This window comes from Filicampus tigris, chromosome 4, assembly GCF_054856515.1.
Source record: "Filicampus tigris isolate MCC_2025a chromosome 4, RoL_Ftig_1.0, whole genome shotgun sequence".
Lineage (NCBI taxonomy): Eukaryota > Metazoa > Chordata > Actinopteri > Syngnathiformes > Syngnathidae > Filicampus > Filicampus tigris.
The window spans coordinates 19,641,400-19,662,321 of NC_141220.1; the positions used below are offsets into that span (position 1 = coordinate 19,641,400).

The 20,922-nt window shown below is 44.1% G+C and overlaps 1 protein-coding gene across 1 annotated transcript in view; it reads left to right on the top strand.

Moving 5' to 3' along the window:
* The first annotated feature begins 330 nt into the window (after window positions 1–330).
* LOC147148853 (amyloid-beta A4 precursor protein-binding family A member 2-like) overlaps window positions 331–20,922 on the top strand; it is a 303,838-nt gene continuing 283,246 nt past the window's right edge. The window contains exons 1-9 of the mRNA XM_086027366.1: window positions 331–470; window positions 871–1,058; window positions 1,273–1,474; window positions 1,710–1,876; window positions 1,997–2,060; window positions 2,207–2,303; window positions 2,565–2,655; window positions 3,671–3,773; window positions 3,844–4,016. Of these exons, the coding sequence (XP_085883492.1) occupies window positions 894–1,058; window positions 1,273–1,474; window positions 1,710–1,876; window positions 1,997–2,060; window positions 2,207–2,303; window positions 2,565–2,655; window positions 3,671–3,773; window positions 3,844–4,016 (1,062 nt within the window). The 5' untranslated portion in view covers window positions 331–470; window positions 871–893. The remainder of the gene's footprint in view (window positions 471–870; window positions 1,059–1,272; window positions 1,475–1,709; window positions 1,877–1,996; window positions 2,061–2,206; window positions 2,304–2,564; window positions 2,656–3,670; window positions 3,774–3,843; window positions 4,017–20,922) is intronic.

Consider the following 20,922-nt stretch of genomic DNA (forward strand, 5'->3'; position numbering starts at 1 on the left):
TCTTAAAGTGGTGAGTCAACCCAAACATATTTTTTTTCAAGAATGTGTTCTATGCAGGCCCACTAGTTGAAACAGGCATTCTGGTAAACATTGTGTTTGTGGAACAAGAGTTAATGCACCCGTTTTTAGCCATCTCATGGGGCGGCCATTTTGTCACTTCTGTCGACTGAAAATGACTTCAAAGTTGCTCAGGTAACGGCCAATCAAGCTCACCTGTTTTCTGAAGCTGAGCTATGATGAACTAAAAAGTTGCTAAATCTAGCAACAAGTATTCACACTTGGCATCAATGTTTGTATTTCTGCAGGCTCACACCTTATGCGGTTGGTGCCTGCGAATTTCCGGGATGGAGTCTACCAAGCAGAGAACGAGCCCGAGCTGCCCAATCCAAGAAGCCTTAGCCGCACTGTCAGCGTCGGCCCTTCCGGGTTGCCCTCCACACGAAACTACACTGTGTTATCTTTGTTTTTTGGTAAATACACATTAATTGAGACTCTTTCTATTTTCAAAGATCCCTGTGAGATTTCTGTTAACATGCTCTGTGTGTGATACCATTTTTTATCTAAACTATGTCCTGCCCCGATCGCTTAGGTGGTGATTGTAGTCTTTAGTTTGTTCAGCTCCGTCACACTAACAAGGAAGTTTTGCATTGCTCATTATTTAACAATATTTGAATAAGGAAACAAGAGGGACAAGGAAGTAATGAGATGTTTCCTTGTACTGTCATGCCACACTAAATATGGCGATCAATAAGCCAGTAATACTGTATTTGTCTGTATTGTTTTCAATGACAGCATAGTGGTTAGCACTATATGATCAATATATAGATCTAAATATTCAACATTTTAATTAACAAATGATTTACTTTTCAGGTTATCACATTGCATTTGAGATCATGAACTCACGGACTCCTGGGTGTCCCCCTGAATTCATGAACATCGCAGTGCCTAAAGGTGACCCTGTTTTTGACCCAAATGGCACCGGTGAAGTTCTGCTGCCCTTTCAGAGAGGACCATGGGACAAAGACACAGGCCAGAGTCCCGGCAACCCTCGCACACAGGTGATACTGGAATTATGATGGTGCATAGGCTTTGTTCAGAATCAACCAATCATATTCAAACACTCGTTGACACACCCAATAAAAGTTCAGGAGTTCAAGTAAGCTTTTCCTGACATTTCTTTACGCTCTAGCAGTTGCCTGGAGGTTTTAGGTTGACACTTAGTTAACTGCTCATAATTGTGTATATACACTATATACATACACATTCTTGTAGGTCAACTTGGTCACAGCTTGGATTGATGGCAGCTCCATCTATGGCCCCTGCAATTCCTGGTCGGACCACCTGAGAAGCTTTTCTGATGGGCTACTAGCCTCCGGTTTGGACAGGAACATGCCAAGACAGGCAACCGGGCACAGTTTCATGTGGAGCGCCGCTGACCCCACAACAGGTGATCATGGCCCTCACGGCCTCTACGGTAAGATGTACTTTTTTACTTAAAGTACTGTAAGCCTTTACTTTTAACATCACGTTATACAAAAATAAATTATTTTGTGTATTTATTTCATGCTGGTTTGCTTAGATCAGGGTTGTCAGGGTTGCCCTACCTGATGTATTTTATTGAATAGTTGAGCAAAAGGTGTTTTGTCATATTTGTGTAGTGGAGGCAAGAATCTGTGGAATGAACTAAAGAACTCCATCTTCTTGTCCAGAGTTGGGAAATGCTTGGGGCAACGAGAACGTGTTCACAGCAGCTGAAGGAATCATCTGGTTCCGTTACCACAACTATTTAGCGTCAAAACTGCACGAGGAGCACCCGCAGTGGTCTGACGAGGAGTTGTTTCAAAATGCCAGGAAGACAGTTGTGGCCACGTTTCAGGTAGAGGGAAAAGTCTCAATATAGCTAATCCTTTCTCAACATAAGAGATGATTGTTGCACCGATGTTAGTATTACATTATAAGATCCAATAATATTTTATCTTTAAAATCAAACAAACAGAATATTGCCCTTTACGAATGGCTGCCGGCATACCTGGGAGACAGAACTATTCCGCCTTACCCGGGTAAGAATCAGACTAAAAAAGAGAGAGAGAACATGTGCACCCAGTGGGTGTAAGTCAAAACAGTGGTCGTGACATCATTTATTACTCCTAATTTTAATATGAACCATCTCTTTATTGTAATGTTAGATTTTGATTTATCTGTGCAGGATATCAAAAGTTTGTTGATCCAGCAATCTCCCCTGAGTTTCAGGCTGCCGCTATGAGATTAGGTATCACTATGGCTCCACCCGGTGTTTACATGAGGTATTTTATTTATTTATTAAAAAAAAAAATCACATCCTTTATATGTGATAGAATCATAGAACCATCCAGTTTCACAAGTCACAGCTGACTTATCAGGTATTAATCACTCATTGCCAATTAAAGCTATTACACTGTACAGTACATATTCTTGACACACAAAACATGCAAAATGGCAGCAGTGCGTTCCTCCCAGTGCTCCGCTCTACGGCAAATTGTTGTCAGTTATCACGACATTTTCAATGGCTGTGTTGTTTTGAACAGAAACAGAACCTGCCATTTCCGAAAAATCATCAACACCGATGCCAGTTCATCGTCAGCCTTGCGACTCTGTAACAGCTTTTGGAAACGTCAGGTACTGCTCAATTTATCTTCAATATACAGTGGTGCCTTGACATATGAGTGGCCCAACTCCCGATTTTTTTTCAAGACACAATGGTTGGATGATGTTTTGCTCTGAATTTTTTTGTTTTTCAATTAAAAACAAAGGTATTGGGGCAGTAAACTCAACTCCGCTCACTTCACCACAAACCGCAGTTTTGCATAGTAAACAAATCTTCAGCAACGCTTCAAGCTGTCTAATGCAACATGCAGTTAGAATTTAGTGTCAAAGTAAACATAAAAAAAGAGAATTATATATTGTGTATTTTTTAAATAACCACATAAATTACGTCCGCTAGTTTAATGCTAATACATAATGGCAAAAGCCATAGACGAGTTAGCAAATACCATCTGTGTGTGGTGTTATAATGCTTGCACAATGCACAAACGGTGCAGCAACACTTGTAGACAGACAATTTAACAATATTCAGGCCTATACATTTGATCCTCTGCAAAACTACGGCAAATATTACTGTAGAATACAATTACAGTAGAGTAGTTGAGTGAAACTCTTCATTCTTTTTCTGCTTGACTATATTATACTGCCACCCAGTCAGATACACCCGATAAATCCACAGTGAATTCTTCATGATGCACAAACTGCTTAATTCTTTACAGTCCATTTAATTATGTTATTACTATATGTTTTTATTAAATGCAATATTAGAGTATTATTTTCCTATTTAAACCACATTCCAAAATATTTTTGTTTTGGTTTTTTTTTGGGGGGGGGGGTATATATTTGTGATATGGGGTCTTGAGTTACGAGCGTGACCACGGAACAAATTAAAACGGTCTCTCAAGGCACCTCTGTATTGGAAACGCCTTTCAATATGACACAAGCAGTATTACACTACTGTAAAGTATAAACAAAAGAAATAATACCTCTCTGTGTCGATCAAAACAGAGTGGTACAGTATTTTGTATTACCTCAAGACTGTTAGAGGCGAAGCAGCTTGTCTTTTATGCTCTCGTCATTTTGTCAACAGGAAATTAATGTGAACACAAGCCGGGATGTGGACGACCTCCTCATGGGCATGGCTTCTCAGATTGCAGAGGAAGTTGACCACATTGTTGTGGAGGACCTAAGAGGTGATGCACCCTGAAAACTCCATATCTTGAGTACAAATGAAATAACACAATTTAATCTACCCCCCGACAGACTTCATGTATGGACCTCTTAAGTTCACACGCACAGATTTGGTCGAGCTGACTGTTCAAAGGGGACGAGACTTCGGCCTTCGCAGTTACACGCAAGTCAGACAAGCTCTGGATCTGCCTCCTGTGAAGACATTTGAAGACATTAATCCTCACATCAACAGGACCAACCCACCGGTAAAATCCAGAGTTTTCCTTTTATAGACAACAATCCAACATGGGCAGCAAGCCTCTGTGTACCCTGGAAACCCTAACCCTAGTTTGAAACCCTAGCTGGAAACCCTAACCCTAGTTTGAAACCCTAGCTGGAAACCCTAACCCTAGTTTGAAACCCTAGCTAGAAACCCTAACCCTAGTTTGAAACCCTAACTGAAAACCCTAGCTGGAAACCCTAACCCTAGTTTGAAACCCTAGCTGGAAACCCTAACCCTAGTTTGAAACCCTAGCTGTAAACCCTAACCCTAACTAAAAACCCTAGCTGGAAACCTTAACCCTAGTTTGAAACCCTAGCTGGAAACCCTAACCCTAGTTTGAAACCCTAGCTGGAAACCCTAACCCTAGTTTGAAACCCTAGCTGGAAACCCTAACCCTAGTTTGAAACCCTATATGGAAACCCTAACCCTAGTTTGAAACCCTAGCTGGAAACCCTAACCCTGGTTTGAAACCCTAACTGAAAACCCTAGCTGGAAACCCTAACCCTAGTTTGAAACCCTAGCTGGAAACCCTAACCCTAGTTTGAAACCCTAACTGAAAACCCTAGCTGGAAACCCTAACCCTAGTTTGAAACCCTAACTGAAAACCCTAGCTGGAAACCCTAACCCTAGTTTGAAACCCTAGCTGTAAACCCTAACCCTAGTTTGAAACCCTAGCTGGAAACCCTAGCTGGAAACCCTAACCCTAGTTTGAAACCCTAACTGAAAACCCTAGCTGGAAACCCTAACCCTAGTTTGAAACCCTAACTGAAAACCCTAGCTGGAAACCCTAACCCTAGTTTGAAACCCTAGCTGTAAACCCTAACTGAAAACCCTAGCTGGAAACCCTAACCCTAGTTTGAAACCCTAGCTGGAAACGCTAACCCTAGTTTGAAACCCTAACTGGAAACCCTAACCCTAGTTTGAAACCCTAACTGAAAACCCTAGCTGGAAACCCTAACCCTAGTTTGAAACCCTAACTGAAAACCCTAGCTGGAAACCCTAACCCTAGTTTGAAACCCTAGCTGTAAACCCTAACTGAAAACCCTAGCTGGAAACCCTAACCCTAGTTTGAAACCCTAGCTGTAAACCCTAACTGAAAACCCTAGCTGGAAACCCTAACCCTAGTTTGAAACCCTAGCTGGAAACGCTAACCCTAGTTTGAAACCCTAACTGGAAACCCTAACCCTAGTTTGAAACCCTAACTGAAAACCCTAGCTGGAAACCCTAACCCTAGTTTGAAACCCTAACTGAAAACCCTAGCTGGAAACCCTAACCCTAGTTTGAAACCCTAACTTAAAACCCTAGCTGGAAACCCTAACCCTAGTTTGAAACCCTAACTGAAAACCCTAGCTGGAAACCCTAACCCTAGTTTGAAACCCTAACTGAAAACCCTAGCTGGAAACCCTAACCCTAGTTTGAAACTCTAGCTGTAAACCCTAACCCTAGCTGAAAACCCTACCTGGAAACCCTAACCCTAGTTTGAAACCCTAACTGAAAACCCTAGCTGGAAACCCTAACCCTAGTTTGAAACCCTAACTGAAAACCCTAGCTGGAAACCCTAACCCTAGTTTGAAACCCTAACTGAAAACCCTAGCTGGAAACCCTAACCCTAGTTTGAAACCCTAGTTTGAAACCCTAACCCTAGCTGAAAACCCTAGCTGGAAACCCTAACCCTAGTTTGAAACCCTAACTGAAAACCCTAGCTGGAAACCCTAACCCTAGTTTGAAACCCTAACTGAAAACCCTAGCTGGAAACCCTAACCCTAGTTTGAAACCCTAGCTGTAAACCCTAACTGAAAACCCTAGCTGGAAACCCTAACCCTAGTTTGAAACCCTAGCTGTAAACCCTAACTGAAAACCCTAGCTGGAAACGCTAACCCTAGTTTGAAACCCTAGCTGGAAACGCTAACCCTAGTTTGAAACCCTAACTGGAAACCCTAACCCTAGTTTGAAACCCTAACTGAAAACCCTAGCTGGAAACCCTAACCCTAGTTTGAAACCCTAACTGAAAACCCTAGCTGGAAACCCTAACCCTAGTTTGAAACCCTAACCCTAGCTGAAAACCCTACCTGGAAACCCTAACCCTAGTTTGAAACCCTAACTGAAAACCCTAGCTGGAAACCCTAACCCTAGTTTGAAACCCTAACTGAAAACCCTAGCTGGAAACCCTAACCCTAGTTTGAAACCCTAACTGAAAACCCTAGCTGGAAACCCTAACCCTAGTTTGAAACCCTAGCTGTAAACCCTAACCCTAGCTGAAAACCCTACCTGGAAACCCTAACCCTAGTTTGAAACCCTAACTGAAAACCCTAGCTGGAAACCCTAACCCTAGTTTGAAACCCTAGCTGAAAACCCTACCTGGAAACCCTAACCCTAGTTTGAAACCCTAACTGAAAACCCTAGCTGGAAACCCTAACCCTAGTTTGAAACCCTAACTGAAAACCCTAGCTGGAAACCCTAACCCTAGTTTGAAACCCTAACTGAAAACCCTAACCCTAGTTTGAAACCCTAGCTGTAAACCCTAACTGAAAACCCTAGCTGGAAACCCTAACCCTAGTTTGAAACCCTAGCTGTAAACCCTAACTGAAAACCCTAGCTGGAAACCCTAACCCTAGTTTGAAACCCTAGCTGGAAACGCTAACCCTAGTTTGAAACCCTAACTGGAAACCCTAACCCTAGTTTGAAACCCTAACTGAAAACCCTAGCTGGAAACCCTAACCCTAGTTTGAAACCCTAACTGAAAACCCTAGCTGGAAACCCTAACCCTAGTTTGAAACCCTAACCCTAGCTGAAAACCCTACCTGGAAACCCTAACCCTAGTTTGAAACCCTAACTGAAAACCCTAGCTGGAAACCCTAACCCTAGTTTGAAACCCTAACTGAAAACCCTAGCTGGAAACCCTAACCCTAGTTTGAAACCCTAACTGAAAACCCTAGCTGGAAACCCTAACCCTAGTTTGAAACCCTAACTGAAAACCCTAGCTGGAAACCCTAACCCTAGTTTGAAACCCTAGCTGCAAACCCTAACCCTAGCTGAAAACCCTAGCTGGAAACCCTAACCCTAGTTTGAAACCCTAACTGAAAACCCTAGCTGGAAACCCTAACCCTAGTTTGAAACCCTAACTGAAAACCCTAGCTGGAAACCCTAACCCTAGTTTGAAACCCTAACTGAAAACCCTAGCTGGAAACCCTAACCCTAGTTTGAAACCCTAGCTGTAAACCCTAACCCTAGCTGAAAACCCTACCTGGAAACCCTAACCCTAGTTTGAAACCCTAACTGAAAACCCTAGCTGGAAACCCTAACCCTAGTTTGAAACCCTAACTGAAAACCCTAGCTGGAAACCCTAACCCTAGTTTGAAACCCTAGCTGTAAACCCTAACTGAAAACCCTAGCTGGAAACCCTAACCCTAGTTTGAAACCCTAGCTGGAAACGCTAACCCTAGTTTGAAACCCTAACTGAAAACCCTAACCCTAGTTTGAAACCCTAACTGAAAACCCTAGCTGGAAACCCTAACCCTAGTTTGAAACCCTAACTGAAAACCCTAGCTGGAAACCCTAACCCTAGTTTGAAACCCTAACTGAAAACCCTAGCTGGAAACCCTAACCCTAGTTTGAAACCCTAACTGAAAACCCTAGCTGTAAACCCTAACCCTAGCTGAAAACCCTAGCTGGAAACCCTAACCCTAGATTGAAACCCTAACTGAAAACCCTAGCTGGAAACCCTAACCCTAGTTTGAAACCCTAACTGAAAACCCTAGCTGTAAACCCTAACCCTAGCTGAAAACCCTAGCTGGAAACCCTAACCCTAGTTTGAAACCCTAACTGAAAACCCTAGCTGGAAACCCTAACCCTAGTTTGAAACCCTAACTGAAAACCCTAGCTGGAAACCCTAACCCTAGTTTGAAACCCTAACTGAAAACCCTAGCTGGAAACCCTAACCCTAGTTTGAAACCCTAACTGAAAACCCTAGCTGGAAACCCTAACCCTAGTTTGAAACCCTAGCTGTAAACCCTAACTGAAAACCCTAGCTGGAAACCCTAACCCTAGTTTGAAACCCTAGCTGGAAACGCTAACCCTAGTTTGAAACCCTAACTGGAAACCCTAACCCTAGTTTGAAACCCTAACTGAAAACCCTAGCTAGAAACCCTAACCCTAGTTTGAAACCCTAACTGAAAACCCTAGCTGGAAACCCTAACCCTAGTTTGAAACCCTAGCTGAAAACCCTACCTGGAAACCCTAACCCTAGTTTGAAACCCTAACTGAAAACCCTAGCTGGAAACCCTAACCCTAGTTTGAAACCCTAACTGAAAACCCTAGCTGGAAACCCTAACCCTAGTTTGAAACCCTAACTGAAAACCCTAGCTGTAAACCCTAACTGAAAACCCTAGCTGGAAACCCTAACCCTAGTTTGAAACCCTAGCTGGAAACGCTAACCCTAGTTTGAAACCCTAACTGGAAACCCTAACCCTAGTTTGAAACCCTAGTTTGAAACCCTAGCTGGAAACCCTAACCCTAGTTTGAAACCCTAACTGAAAACCCTAGCTGGAAACCCTAACCCTAGTTTGAAACCCTAACTGAAAACCCTAGCTGGAAACCCTAACCCTAGTTTGAAACCCTAACTGAAAACCCTAGCTGGAAACCCTAACCCTAGTTTGAAACCCTAACTGAAAACCCTAGCTGGAAACCCTAACCCTAGTTTGAAACCCTAGCTGTAAACCCTAACTGAAAACCCTAGCTGGAAACCCTAACCCTAGTTTGAAACCCTAGCTGGAAACGCTAACCCTAGTTTGAAACCCTAACTGGAAACCCTAACCCTAGTTTGAAACCCTAACTGAAAACCCTAGCTGGAAACCCTAACCCTAGTTTGAAACCCTAACTGAAAACCCTAGCTGGAAACCCTAACCCTAGTTTGAAACCCTAACTGAAAACCCTAGCTGGAAACCCTAACCCTAGTTTGAAACCCTAGCTGAAAACCCTACCTGGAAACCCTAACCCTAGTTTGAAACCCTAACTGAAAACCCTAGCTGGAAACCCTAACCCTAGTTTGAAACCCTAACTGAAAACCCTAGCTGGAAACCCTAATCCTAGTTTGAAACCCTAACTGAAAACCCTAGCTGTAAACCCTAACTGAAAACCCTAGCTGGAAACCCTAACCCTAGTTTGAAACCCTAGCTGGAAACGCTAACCCTAGTTTGAAACCCTAACTGGAAACCCTAACCCTAGTTTGAAACCCTAACTGAAAACCCTAGCTGGAAACCCTAACCCTAGTTTGAAACCCTAACTGAAAACCCTAGCTGGAAACCCTAACCCTAGTTTGAAACCCTAACTGAAAACCCTAGCTGGAAACCCTAACCCTAGTTTGAAACCCTAGCTGTAAACCCTAACTGAAAACCCTAGCTGGAAACCCTAACCCTAGTTTGAAACCCTAGCTGGAAACGCTAACCCTAGTTTGAAACCCTAACTGGAAACCCTAACCCTAGTTTGAAACCCTAACTGAAAACCCTAGCTGGAAACCCTAACCCTAGTTTGAGACCCTAACTGAAAACCCTAGCTGGAAACCCTAACCCTAGTTTGAAACCCTAACTGAAAACCCTAGCTGGAAACCCTAACCCTAGTTTGAAACCCTAGCTGTAAACCCTAACTGAAAACCCTAGCTGGAAACCCTAACCCTAGTTTGAAACCCTAGCTGGAAACGCTAACCCTAGTTTGAAACCCTAACTGGAAACCCTAACCCTAGTTTGAAACCCTAACTGAAAACCCTAGCTGGAAACCCTAACCCTAGTTTGAAACCCTAACTGAAAACCCTAGCTGGAAACCCTAACCCTAGTTTGAAACCCTAACTTAAAACCCTAGCTGGAAACCCTAACCCTAGTTTGAAACCCTAACTGAAAACCCTAGCTGGAAACCCTAACCCTAGTTTGAAACCCTAACTGAAAACCCTAGCTGGAAACCCTAACCCTAGTTTGAAACTCTAGCTGTAAACCCTAACCCTAGCTGAAAACCCTACCTGGAAACCCTAACCCTAGTTTGAAACCCTAACTGAAAACCCTAGCTGGAAACCCTAACCCTAGTTTGAAACCCTAACTGAAAACCCTAGCTGGAAACCCTAACCCTAGTTTGAAACCCTAACTGAAAACCCTAGCTGGAAACCCTAACCCTAGTTTGAAACCCTAGTTTGAAACCCTAACCCTAGCTGAAAACCCTAGCTGGAAACCCTAACCCTAGTTTGAAACCCTAACTGAAAACCCTAGCTGGAAACCCTAACCCTAGTTTGAAACCCTAACTGAAAACCCTAGCTGGAAACCCTAACCCTAGTTTGAAACCCTAGCTGTAAACCCTAACTGAAAACCCTAGCTGGAAACCCTAACCCTAGTTTGAAACCCTAGCTGTAAACCCTAACTGAAAACCCTAGCTGGAAACGCTAACCCTAGTTTGAAACCCTAGCTGGAAACGCTAACCCTAGTTTGAAACCCTAACTGGAAACCCTAACCCTAGTTTGAAACCCTAACTGAAAACCCTAGCTGGAAACCCTAACCCTAGTTTGAAACCCTAACTGAAAACCCTAGCTGGAAACCCTAACCCTAGTTTGAAACCCTAACCCTAGCTGAAAACCCTACCTGGAAACCCTAACCCTAGTTTGAAACCCTAACTGAAAACCCTAGCTGGAAACCCTAACCCTAGTTTGAAACCCTAACTGAAAACCCTAGCTGGAAACCCTAACCCTAGTTTGAAACCCTAACTGAAAACCCTAGCTGGAAACCCTAACCCTAGTTTGAAACCCTAGCTGTAAACCCTAACCCTAGCTGAAAACCCTACCTGGAAACCCTAACCCTAGTTTGAAACCCTAACTGAAAACCCTAGCTGGAAACCCTAACCCTAGTTTGAAACCCTAGCTGAAAACCCTACCTGGAAACCCTAACCCTAGTTTGAAACCCTAACTGAAAACCCTAGCTGGAAACCCTAACCCTAGTTTGAAACCCTAACTGAAAACCCTAGCTGGAAACCCTAACCCTAGTTTGAAACTCTAGCTGTAAACCCTAACCCTAGCTGAAAACCCTACCTGGAAACCCTAACCCTAGTTTGAAACCCTAACTGAAAACCCTAGCTGGAAACCCTAACCCTAGTTTGAAACCCTAACTGAAAACCCTAGCTGGAAACCCTAACCCTAGTTTGAAACCCTAACTGAAAGCCCTAGCTGGAAACCCTAACCCTAGTTTGAAACCCTAGTTTGAAACCCTAACCCTAGCTGAAAACCCTAGCTGGAAACCCTAACCCTAGTTTGAAACCCTAACTGAAAACCCTAGCTGGAAACCCTAACCCTAGTTTGAAACCCTAACTGAAAACCCTAGCTGGAAACCCTAACCCTAGTTTGAAACCCTAGCTGTAAACCCTAACTGAAAACCCTAGCTGGAAACCCTAACCCTAGTTTGAAACCCTAGCTGTAAACCCTAACTGAAAACCCTAGCTGGAAACGCTAACCCTAGTTTGAAACCCTAGCTGGAAACGCTAACCCTAGTTTGAAACCCTAACTGGAAACCCTAACCCTAGTTTGAAACCCTAACTGAAAACCCTAGCTGGAAACCCTAACCCTAGTTTGAAACCCTAACTGAAAACCCTAGCTGGAAACCCTAACCCTAGTTTGAAACCCTAACCCTAGCTGAAAACCCTACCTGGAAACCCTAACCCTAGTTTGAAACCCTAACTGAAAACCCTAGCTGGAAACCCTAACCCTAGTTTGAAACCCTAACTGAAAACCCTAGCTGGAAACCCTAACCCTAGTTTGAAACCCTAACTGAAAACCCTAGCTGGAAACCCTAACCCTAGTTTGAAACCCTAGCTGTAAACCCTGACCCTAGCTGAAAACCCTACCTGGAAACCCTAACCCTAGTTTGAAACCCTAACTGAAAACCCTAGCTGGAAACCCTAACCCTAGTTTGAAACCCTAGCTGAAAACCCTACCTGGAAACCCTAACCCTAGTTTGAAACCCTAACTGAAAACCCTAGCTGGAAACCCTAACCCTAGTTTGAAACCCTAACTGAAAACCCTAGCTGGAAACCCTAACCCTAGTTTGAAACCCTAACCCTAGCTGAAAACCCTACCTGGAAACCCTAACCCTAGTTTGAAACCCTAGCTGAAAACCCTAGCTGGAAACCCTAACCCTAGTTTGAAACCCTAACTGAAAACCCTAGCTGGAAACCCTAACCCTAGTTTGAAACCCTAACTGGAAACCCTAACCCTAGTTTGAAACCCTAACTGAAAACCCTAGCTGGAAACCCTAACCCTAGTTTGAAACCCTAACTGAAAAACCTAGCTGGAAACCCTAACCCTAGTTTGAAACCCTAACTGAAAACCCTAGCTGGAAACCCTAACCCTAGTTTGAAACCCTAGCTGGAAACGCTAACCCTAGTTTGAAACCCTAACTGGAAACCCTAACCCTAGTTTGAAACCCTAACTGAAAACCCTAGCTGGAAACCCTAACCCTAGTTTGAGACCCTAACTGAAAACCCTAGCTGGAAACCCTAACCCTAGTTTGAAACCCTAACTGAAAACCCTAGCTGGAAACCCTAACCCTAGTTTGAAACCCTAGCTGTAAACCCTAACTGAAAACCCTAGCTGGAAACCCTAACCCTAGTTTGAAACCCTAGCTGGAAACGCTAACCCTAGTTTGAAACCCTAACTGGAAACCCTAACCCTAGTTTGAAACCCTAACTGAAAACCCTAGCTGGAAACCCTAACCCTAGTTTGAAACCCTAACTGAAAACCCTAGCTGGAAACCCTAACCCTAGTTTGAAACCCTAACTGAAAACCGTAGCTGGAAACCCTAACCCTAGTTTGAAACCCTAACTGAAAACCCTAGCTGGGAACCCTAACCCTAGTTTGAAACCCTAGCTGTAAACCCTAACTGAAAACCCTAGCTGGAAACCCTAACCCTAGTTTGAAACCCTAGCTGGAAACGCTAACCCTAGTTTGAAACCCTAACTGGAAACCCTAACCCTAGTTTGAAACCCTAACTGAAAACCCTAGCTGGAAACCCTAACCCTAGTTTGAAACCCTAACTGAAAACCCTAGCTGGAAACCCTAACCCTAGTTTGAAACCCTAACTGAAAACCCTAGCTGGAAACCCTAACCCTAGTTTGAAACCCTAACTGAAAACCCTAGCTGGAAACCCTAACCCTAGTTTGAAACCCTAACTGAAAACCCTAGCTGGAAACCCTAACCCTAGTTTGAAACTCTAGCTGTAAACCCTAACCCTAGCTGAAAACCCTACCTGGAAACCCTAACCCTAGTTTGAAACCCTAACTGAAAACCCTAGCTGGAAACCCTAACCCTAGTTTGAAACCCTAACTGAAAACCCTAGCTGGAAACCCTAACCCTAGTTTGAAACCCTAACTGAAAACCCTAGCTGGAAACCCTAACCCTAGTTTGAAACCCTAGCTGTAAACCCTAACCCTAGCTGAAAACCCTACCTGGAAACCCTAACCCTAGTTTGAAACCCTAACTGAAAACCCTAGCTGGAAACCCTAACCCTAGTTTGAAACCCTAACTGAAAACCCTACCTGGAAACCCTAACCCTAGTTTGAAACCCTAACTGAAAACCCTAGCTGGAAACCCTAACCCTAGTTTGAAACCGTAACTGAAAACCCTAGCTGGAAACCCTAACCCTAGTTTGAAACCCTAACTGAAAACCCTAGCTGGAAACCCTAACCCTAGTTTGAAACCCTAACTGAAAACCCTAGCTGGAAACCCTAACCCTAGTTTGAAACCGTAACTGAAAACCCTAGCTGGAAACCCTAACCCTAGTTTGAAACCCTAGCTGTAAACCCTAACCCTAGCTGAAAACCCTACCTGGAAACCCTAACCCTAGTTTGAAACCCTAACTGAAAACCCTAGCTGGAAACCCTAACCCTAGTTTGAAACCCTAACTGAAAACCCTACCTGGAAACCCTAACCCTAGTTTGAAACCCTAACTGAAAACCCTAGCTGGAAACCCTAACCCTAGTTTGAAACCCTAACTGAAAACCCTAGCTGGAAACCCTAACCCTAGTTTGAAACCCTAACTGAAAACCCTAGCTGGAAACCCTAACCCTAGTTTGAAACCCTAGCTGTAAACCCTAACTGAAAACCCTAGCTGGAAACCCTAACCCTAGTTTGAAACCCTAGCTGTAAACCCTAACTGAAAACCCTAGCTGGAAACGCTAACCCTAGTTTGAAACCCTAGCTGGAAACGCTAACCCTAGTTTGAAACCCTAACTGGAAACCCTAACCCTAGTTTGAAACCCTAACTGAAAACCCTAGCTGGAAACCCTAACCCTAGTTTGAAACCCTAACTGAAAACCCTAGCTGGAAACCCTAACCCTAGTTTGAAACCCTAACCCTAGCTGAAAACCCTACCTGGAAACCCTAACCCTAGTTTGAAACCCTAACTGAAAACCCTAGCTGGAAACCCTAACCCTAGTTTGAAACCCTAACTGAAAACCCTAGCTGGAAACCCTAACCCTAGTTTGAAACCCTAACTGAAAACCCTAGCTGGAAACCCTAACCCTAGTTTGAAACCCTAGCTGTAAACCCTAACCCTAGCTGAAAACCCTACCTGGAAACCCTAACCCTAGTTTGAAACCCTAACTGAAAACCCTAGCTGGAAACCCTAACCCTAGTTTGAAACCCTAGCTGAAAACCCTACCTGGAAACCCTAACCCTAGTTTGAAACCCTAACTGAAAACCCTAGCTGGAAACCCTAACCCTAGTTTGAAACCCTCACTGAAAACCCTAGCTGGAAACCCTAACCCTAGTTTGAAACCCTAACTGAAAACCCTAGCTGGAAACCCTAACCCTAGTTTGAAACCCTAGCTGTAAACCCTAACTGAAAACCCTAGCTGGAAACCCTAACCCTAGTTTGAAACCCTAGCTGTAAACCCTAACTGAAAACCCTAGCTGGAAACCCTAACCCTAGTTTGAAACCCTAGCTGGAAACGCTAACCCTAGTTTGAAACCCTAACTGGAAACCCTAACCCTAGTTTGAAACCCTAACTGAAAACCCTAGCTGGAAACCCTAACCCTAGTTTGAAACCCTAACTGAAAACCCTAGCTGGAAACCCTAACCCTAGTTTGAAACCCTAACCCTAGCTGAAAACCCTACCTGGAAACCCTAACCCTAGTTTGAAACCCTAACTGAAAACCCTAGCTGGAAACCCTAACCCTAGTTTGAAACCCTAACTGAAAACCCTAGCTGGAAACCCTAACCCTAGTTTGAAACCCTAACTGAAAACCCTAGCTGGAAACCCTAACCCTAGTTTGAAACCCTAGCTGCAAACCCTAACCCTAGCTGAAAACCCTAGCTGGAAACCCTAACCCTAGTTTGAAACCCTAACTGAAAACCCTAGCTGGAAACCCTAACCCTAGTTTGAAACCCTAACTGAAAACCCTAGCTGGAAACCCTAACCCTAGTTTGAAACCCTAACTGAAAACCCTAGCTGGAAACCCTAACCCTAGTTTGAAACCCTAGCTGTAAACCCTAACCCTAGCTGAAAACCCTACCTGGAAACCCTAACCCTAGTTTGAAACCCTAACTGAAAACCCTAGCTGGAAACCCTAACCCTAGTTTGAAACCCTAACTGAAAACCCTAGCTGGAAACCCTAACCCTAGTTTGAAACCCTAGCTGTAAACCCTAACTGAAAACCCTAGCTGGAAACCCTAACCCTAGTTTGAAACCCTAGCTGGAAACGCTAACCCTAGTTTGAAACCCTAACTGAAAACCCTAACCCTAGTTTTAAACCCTAACTGAAAACCCTAGCTGGAAACCCTAACCCTAGTTTGAAACCCTAACTGAAAACCCTAGCTGGAAACCCTAACCCTAGTTTGAAACCCTAACTGAAAACCCTAGCTGGAAACCCTAACCCTAGTTTGAAACCCTAACTGAAAACCCTAGCTGTAAACCCTAACCCTAGCTGAAAACCCTAGCTGGAAACCCTAACCCTAGATTGAAACCCTAACTGAAAACCCTAGCTGGAAACCCTAACCCTAGTTTGAAACCCTAACTGAAAACCCTAGCTGTAAACCCTAACCCTAGCTGAAAACCCTAGCTGGAAACCCTAACCCTAGTTTGAAACCCTAACTGAAAACCCTAGCTGGAAACCCTAACCCTAGTTTGAAACCCTAGCTGAAAACCCTACCTGGAAACCCTAACCCTAGTTTGAAACCCTAACTGAAAACCCTAGCTGGAAACCCTAACCCTAGTTTGAAACCCTAACTGAAAACCCTAGCTGGAAACCCTAACCCTAGTTTGAAACCCTAACTGAAAACCCTAGCTGGAAACCCTAACCCTAGTTTGAAACCCTAGCTGTAAACCCTAACCCTAGCTGAAAACCCTACCTGGAAACCCTAACCCTAGTTTGAAACCCTAACTGAAAACCCTAGCTGGAAACCCTAACCCTAGTTTGAAACCCTAACTGAAAACCCTACCTGGAAACCCTAACCCTAGTTTGAAACCCTAACTGAAAACCCTAGCTGGAAACCCTAACCCTAGTTTGAAACCCTAACTGAAAACCCTAGCTGGAAACCCTAACCCTAGTTTGAAACCCTAACTGAAAACCCTAGCTGGAAACCCTAACCCTAGTTTGAAACCCTAACTGAAAACCCTAACCCTAGTTTGAAACCCTAGCTGAAAACCCTACCTGGAAACCCTAACCCTAGTTTGAAACCCTAACTGAAAACCCTAGCTGGAAACCCTAACCCTAGTTTGAAACCCTAACTGAAAACCCTAGCTGGAAACGCTAACCCTAGTTTGAAACCCTAACTGAAAACCCTAGCTGGAAACCCTAACCCTAGTTTGAAACCCTAGCTGTAAACCCTAACCCTAGCTGAAAACCCTACCTGGAAACCCTAACCCTAGTTTGAAACCCTAACTGAAAACCCTAGCTGGAAACCCTAACCCTAGTTTGAAACCCTAACTGAAAACCCTAGCTGGAAACCCTAACCCTAGTTTGAAACCCTAGCTGTAAACCCTAACTGAAAACCCTAGCTGGAAACCCTAACCCTAGTTTGAAACCCTAGCTGGAAACGCTAACCCTAGTTTGAAACCCTAACTGAAAACCCTAACCCTAGTTTGAAACCCTAGCTGTAAACCCTAGCTGGAAACCCTAACCCTAGTTTGAAACCCTAGCTGTAAACCCTAACCCTAGCTGAAAACCCTAGCTGGAAAACCCAACCCTAGTTTGAAACCCTAACTGAAAACCCTAGCTGGAAACCCTAACCCTAGTTTGAAACCCTAGCTGTAAACCCTAACCCTAGCTGAAAACCCTACCTGGAAACCCTAACCCTAGTTTGAAACCCTAACTGAAAACCCTAGCTGGAAACCCTAACCCTAGTTTGAAACCCTAACTGAAAACCCTAGCTGGAAACCCTAACCCTAGTTTGAAACCCTAACTGAAAACCCTAGCTGGAAACCCTAACCCTAGTTTGAAACCCTAACTGAAAACCCTAGCTTGAAACCCTAACCCTAGTTTGAAACCCTAGCTGTAAACCCTAACCCTAGCTGAAAACCCTAGCTGGAAACCCTAACCCTAGTTTGAAACCCTAGCTGTAAACCCTAACTGAAAACCCTAGCTGGAAACCCTAACCCTAGTTTGAAACCCTAACTGAAAACCCTAGCTGGAAACGCTAACCCTAGTTTGAAACCCTAACTGAAAACCCTAGCTGGAAACCCTAACCCTAGTTTGAAACCCTAACTGAAAACCCTAGCTGGAAACCCTAACCCTAGTTTGAAACCCTAACTGAAAACCCTAGCTTGAAACCCTAACCCTAGTTTGAAACCCTAGCTGTAAACCCTAACCCTAGCTGAAAACCCTAGCTGGAAACCCTAACCCTAGTTTGAAACCCTAACTGAAAACCCTAGCTGGAAACCCTAACCCTAGTTTGAAACCCTAGCTGTAAACCCTAACTGAAAACCCTAGCTGGAAACCCTAACCCTAGTTTGAAACCCTAACTGAAAACCCTAGCTGGAAACGCTAACCCTAGTTTGAAACCCTAACTGGAAACCCTAAACCTAGTTTGAAACCCTAACTGAAAACCCTAGCTGGAAACCCTAACCCTAGTTTGAAACCCTAACTGAAAACCCTAGCTGGAAACCCTAACCCTAGTTTGAAACGCTAACCCTAGCTGAAAACCCTAGCTGGAAACCCTAACCCTAGTTTGAAACCCTAACTGAAAACCCTAGCTGGAAACCCTAACCCTAGTTTGAAACCCTATCTGAAAACCCTAGCTGGAAACCCTAACCCTAGTTTGAAACCCTAACTGTAAACCCTAACTGAAAACCCTAGCTGGAAACCCTAACCCTAGTTTGAAACCCTAGCTGGAAACCCTAGCTGGAAACCCTAACCCTAGTTTGAAACCCTAACTGAAAACCCTAGCTGGAAACCCTAACCCTAGTTTGAAACCCTAACTGAAAACCCTAGCTGGAAACCCTAACCCTAGTTTGAAACCCTAGCTGTAAACCCTAACCCTAGCTGAAAACCCTACCTGGAAACCCTAACCCTAGTTTGAAACCCTAACTGAAAACCCTAGCTGGAAACCCTAACCCTAGTTTGAAACCCTAACTGGAAACGCTAACCCTAGTTTGAAACCCTAACTGGAAACCCTAACCCTAGTTTGAAACCCTAACTGGAAACCCTAACCCTAGTTTGAAACCCTAGCTGGAAACCCTAGCTGGAAACCCTAACCCTAGTTTGAAACCCTAACTGAAAACCCTAGCTGGAAACCCTAACCCTAGTTTGAAACCCTAACTGAAAACCCTAGCTGGAAACCCTAACCCTAGTTTGAAACCCTAACTGAAAACCCTAGCTGGAAACCCTAACCCTAGTTTGAAACCCTAGCTGGAAACCCTAACTGAAAACCCTAGCTGGAAACCCTAACCCTAGTTTGAAACCCTAGCTGGAAACGCTAACCCTAGTTTGAAACCCTAACTGGAAACCCTAACCCTAGTTTGAAACCCTAACTGAAAACCCTAGCTGGAAACCCTAACCCTAGTTTGAAACCCTAACTGAAAACCCTAGCTGGAAACCCTAACCCTAGCTGAAAACCCTAGCTGGAAACCCTAACCCTAGTTTGAAACCCTAACTGAAAACCCTAGCTGGAAACGCTAACCCTAGTTTGAAACCCTAACTGAAAACCCTAGCTGGAAACCCTAACCCTAGTTTGAAACCCTAACTGAAAACCCTAGCTGGAAACCCTAACCCTAGTTTGAAACCCTAGCTGTAAACCCTAACTGAAAACCCTAGCTGGAAACCCTAACCCTAGTTTGAAACCCTAACTGAAAACCCTAGCTGGAAACGCTAACCCTAGTTTGAAACCCTAACTGAAAACCCTAGCTGGAAACCCTAACCCTAGTTTGAAACCCTAACTGAAAACCCTAGCTGGAAACCCTAACCCTAGTTTGAAACCCTAACTGAAAACCCTAGCTTGAAACCCTAACCCTAGTTTGAAACCCTAGCTGTAAACCCTAACCCTAGCTGAAAACCCTAGCTGGAAACCCTAACCCTAGTTTGAAACCCTAACTGAAAACCCTAGCTGGAAACCCTAACCCTAGTTTGAAACCCTAGCTGTAAACCCTAACTGAAAACCCTAGCTGGAAACCCTAACCCTAGTTTGAAACCCTAACTGAAAACCCTAGCTGGAAACGCTAACCCTAGTTTGAAACCCTAACTGGAAACCCTAAACCTAGTTTGAAACCCTAACTGAAAACCCTAGCTGGAAACCCTAACCCTAGTTTGAAACCCTAACTGAAAACCCTAGCTGGAAACCCTAACCCTAGTTTGAAACGCTAACCCTAGCTGAAAACCCTAGCTGGAAACCCTAACCCTAGTTTGAAACCCTAACTGAAAACCCTAGCTGGAAACCCTAACCCTAGTTTGAAACCCTATCTGAAAACCCTAGCTGGAAACCCTAACCCTAGTTTGAAACCCTAACTGTAAACCCTAACTGAAAACCCTAGCTGGAAACCCTAACCCTAGTTTGAAACCCTAGCTGGAAACCCTAGCTGGAAACCCTAACCCTAGTTTGAAACCCTAACTGAAAACCCTAGCTGGAAACCCTAACCCTAGTTTGAAACCCTAACTGAAAACCCTAGCTGGAAACCCTAACCCTAGTTTGAAACCCTAGCTGTAAACCCTAACCCTAGCTGAAAACCCTACCTGGAAACCCTAACCCTAGTTTGAAACCCTAACTGAAAACCCTAGCTGGAAACCCTAACCCTAGTTTGAAACCCTAACTGGAAACGCTAACCCTAGTTTGAAACCCTAACTGGAAACCCTAACCCTAGTTTGAAACCCTAACTGGAAACCCTAACCCTAGTTTGAAACCCTAGCTGGAAACCCTAGCTGGAAACCCTAACCCTAGTTTGAAACCCTAACTGAAAACCCTAGCTGGAAACCCTAACCCTAGTTTGAAACCCTAACTGAAAACCCTAGCTGGAAACCCTAACCCTAGTTTGAAACCCTAACTGAAAACCCTAGCTGGAAACCCTAACCCTAGTTTGAAACCCTAGCTGGAAACCCTAACTGAAAACCCTAGCTGGAAACCCTAACCCTAGTTTGAAACCCTAGCTGGAAACGCTAACCCTAGTTTGAAACCCTAACTGGAAACCCTAACCCTAGTTTGAAACCCTAACTGAAAACCCTAGCTGGAAACCCTAACCCTAGTTTGAAACCCTAACTGAAAACCCTAGCTGGAAACCCTAACCCTAGTTTGAAACCCTAACTGAAAACCCTAGCTGGAAACCCTAACCCTAGTTTGAAACCCTAACTGAAAACCCTAGCTGGAAACCCTAACCCTAGTTTGAAACCCTAACTGAAATTCCTAGCTGTAAACCCTAACCCTAGCTGAAAACCCTAGCTG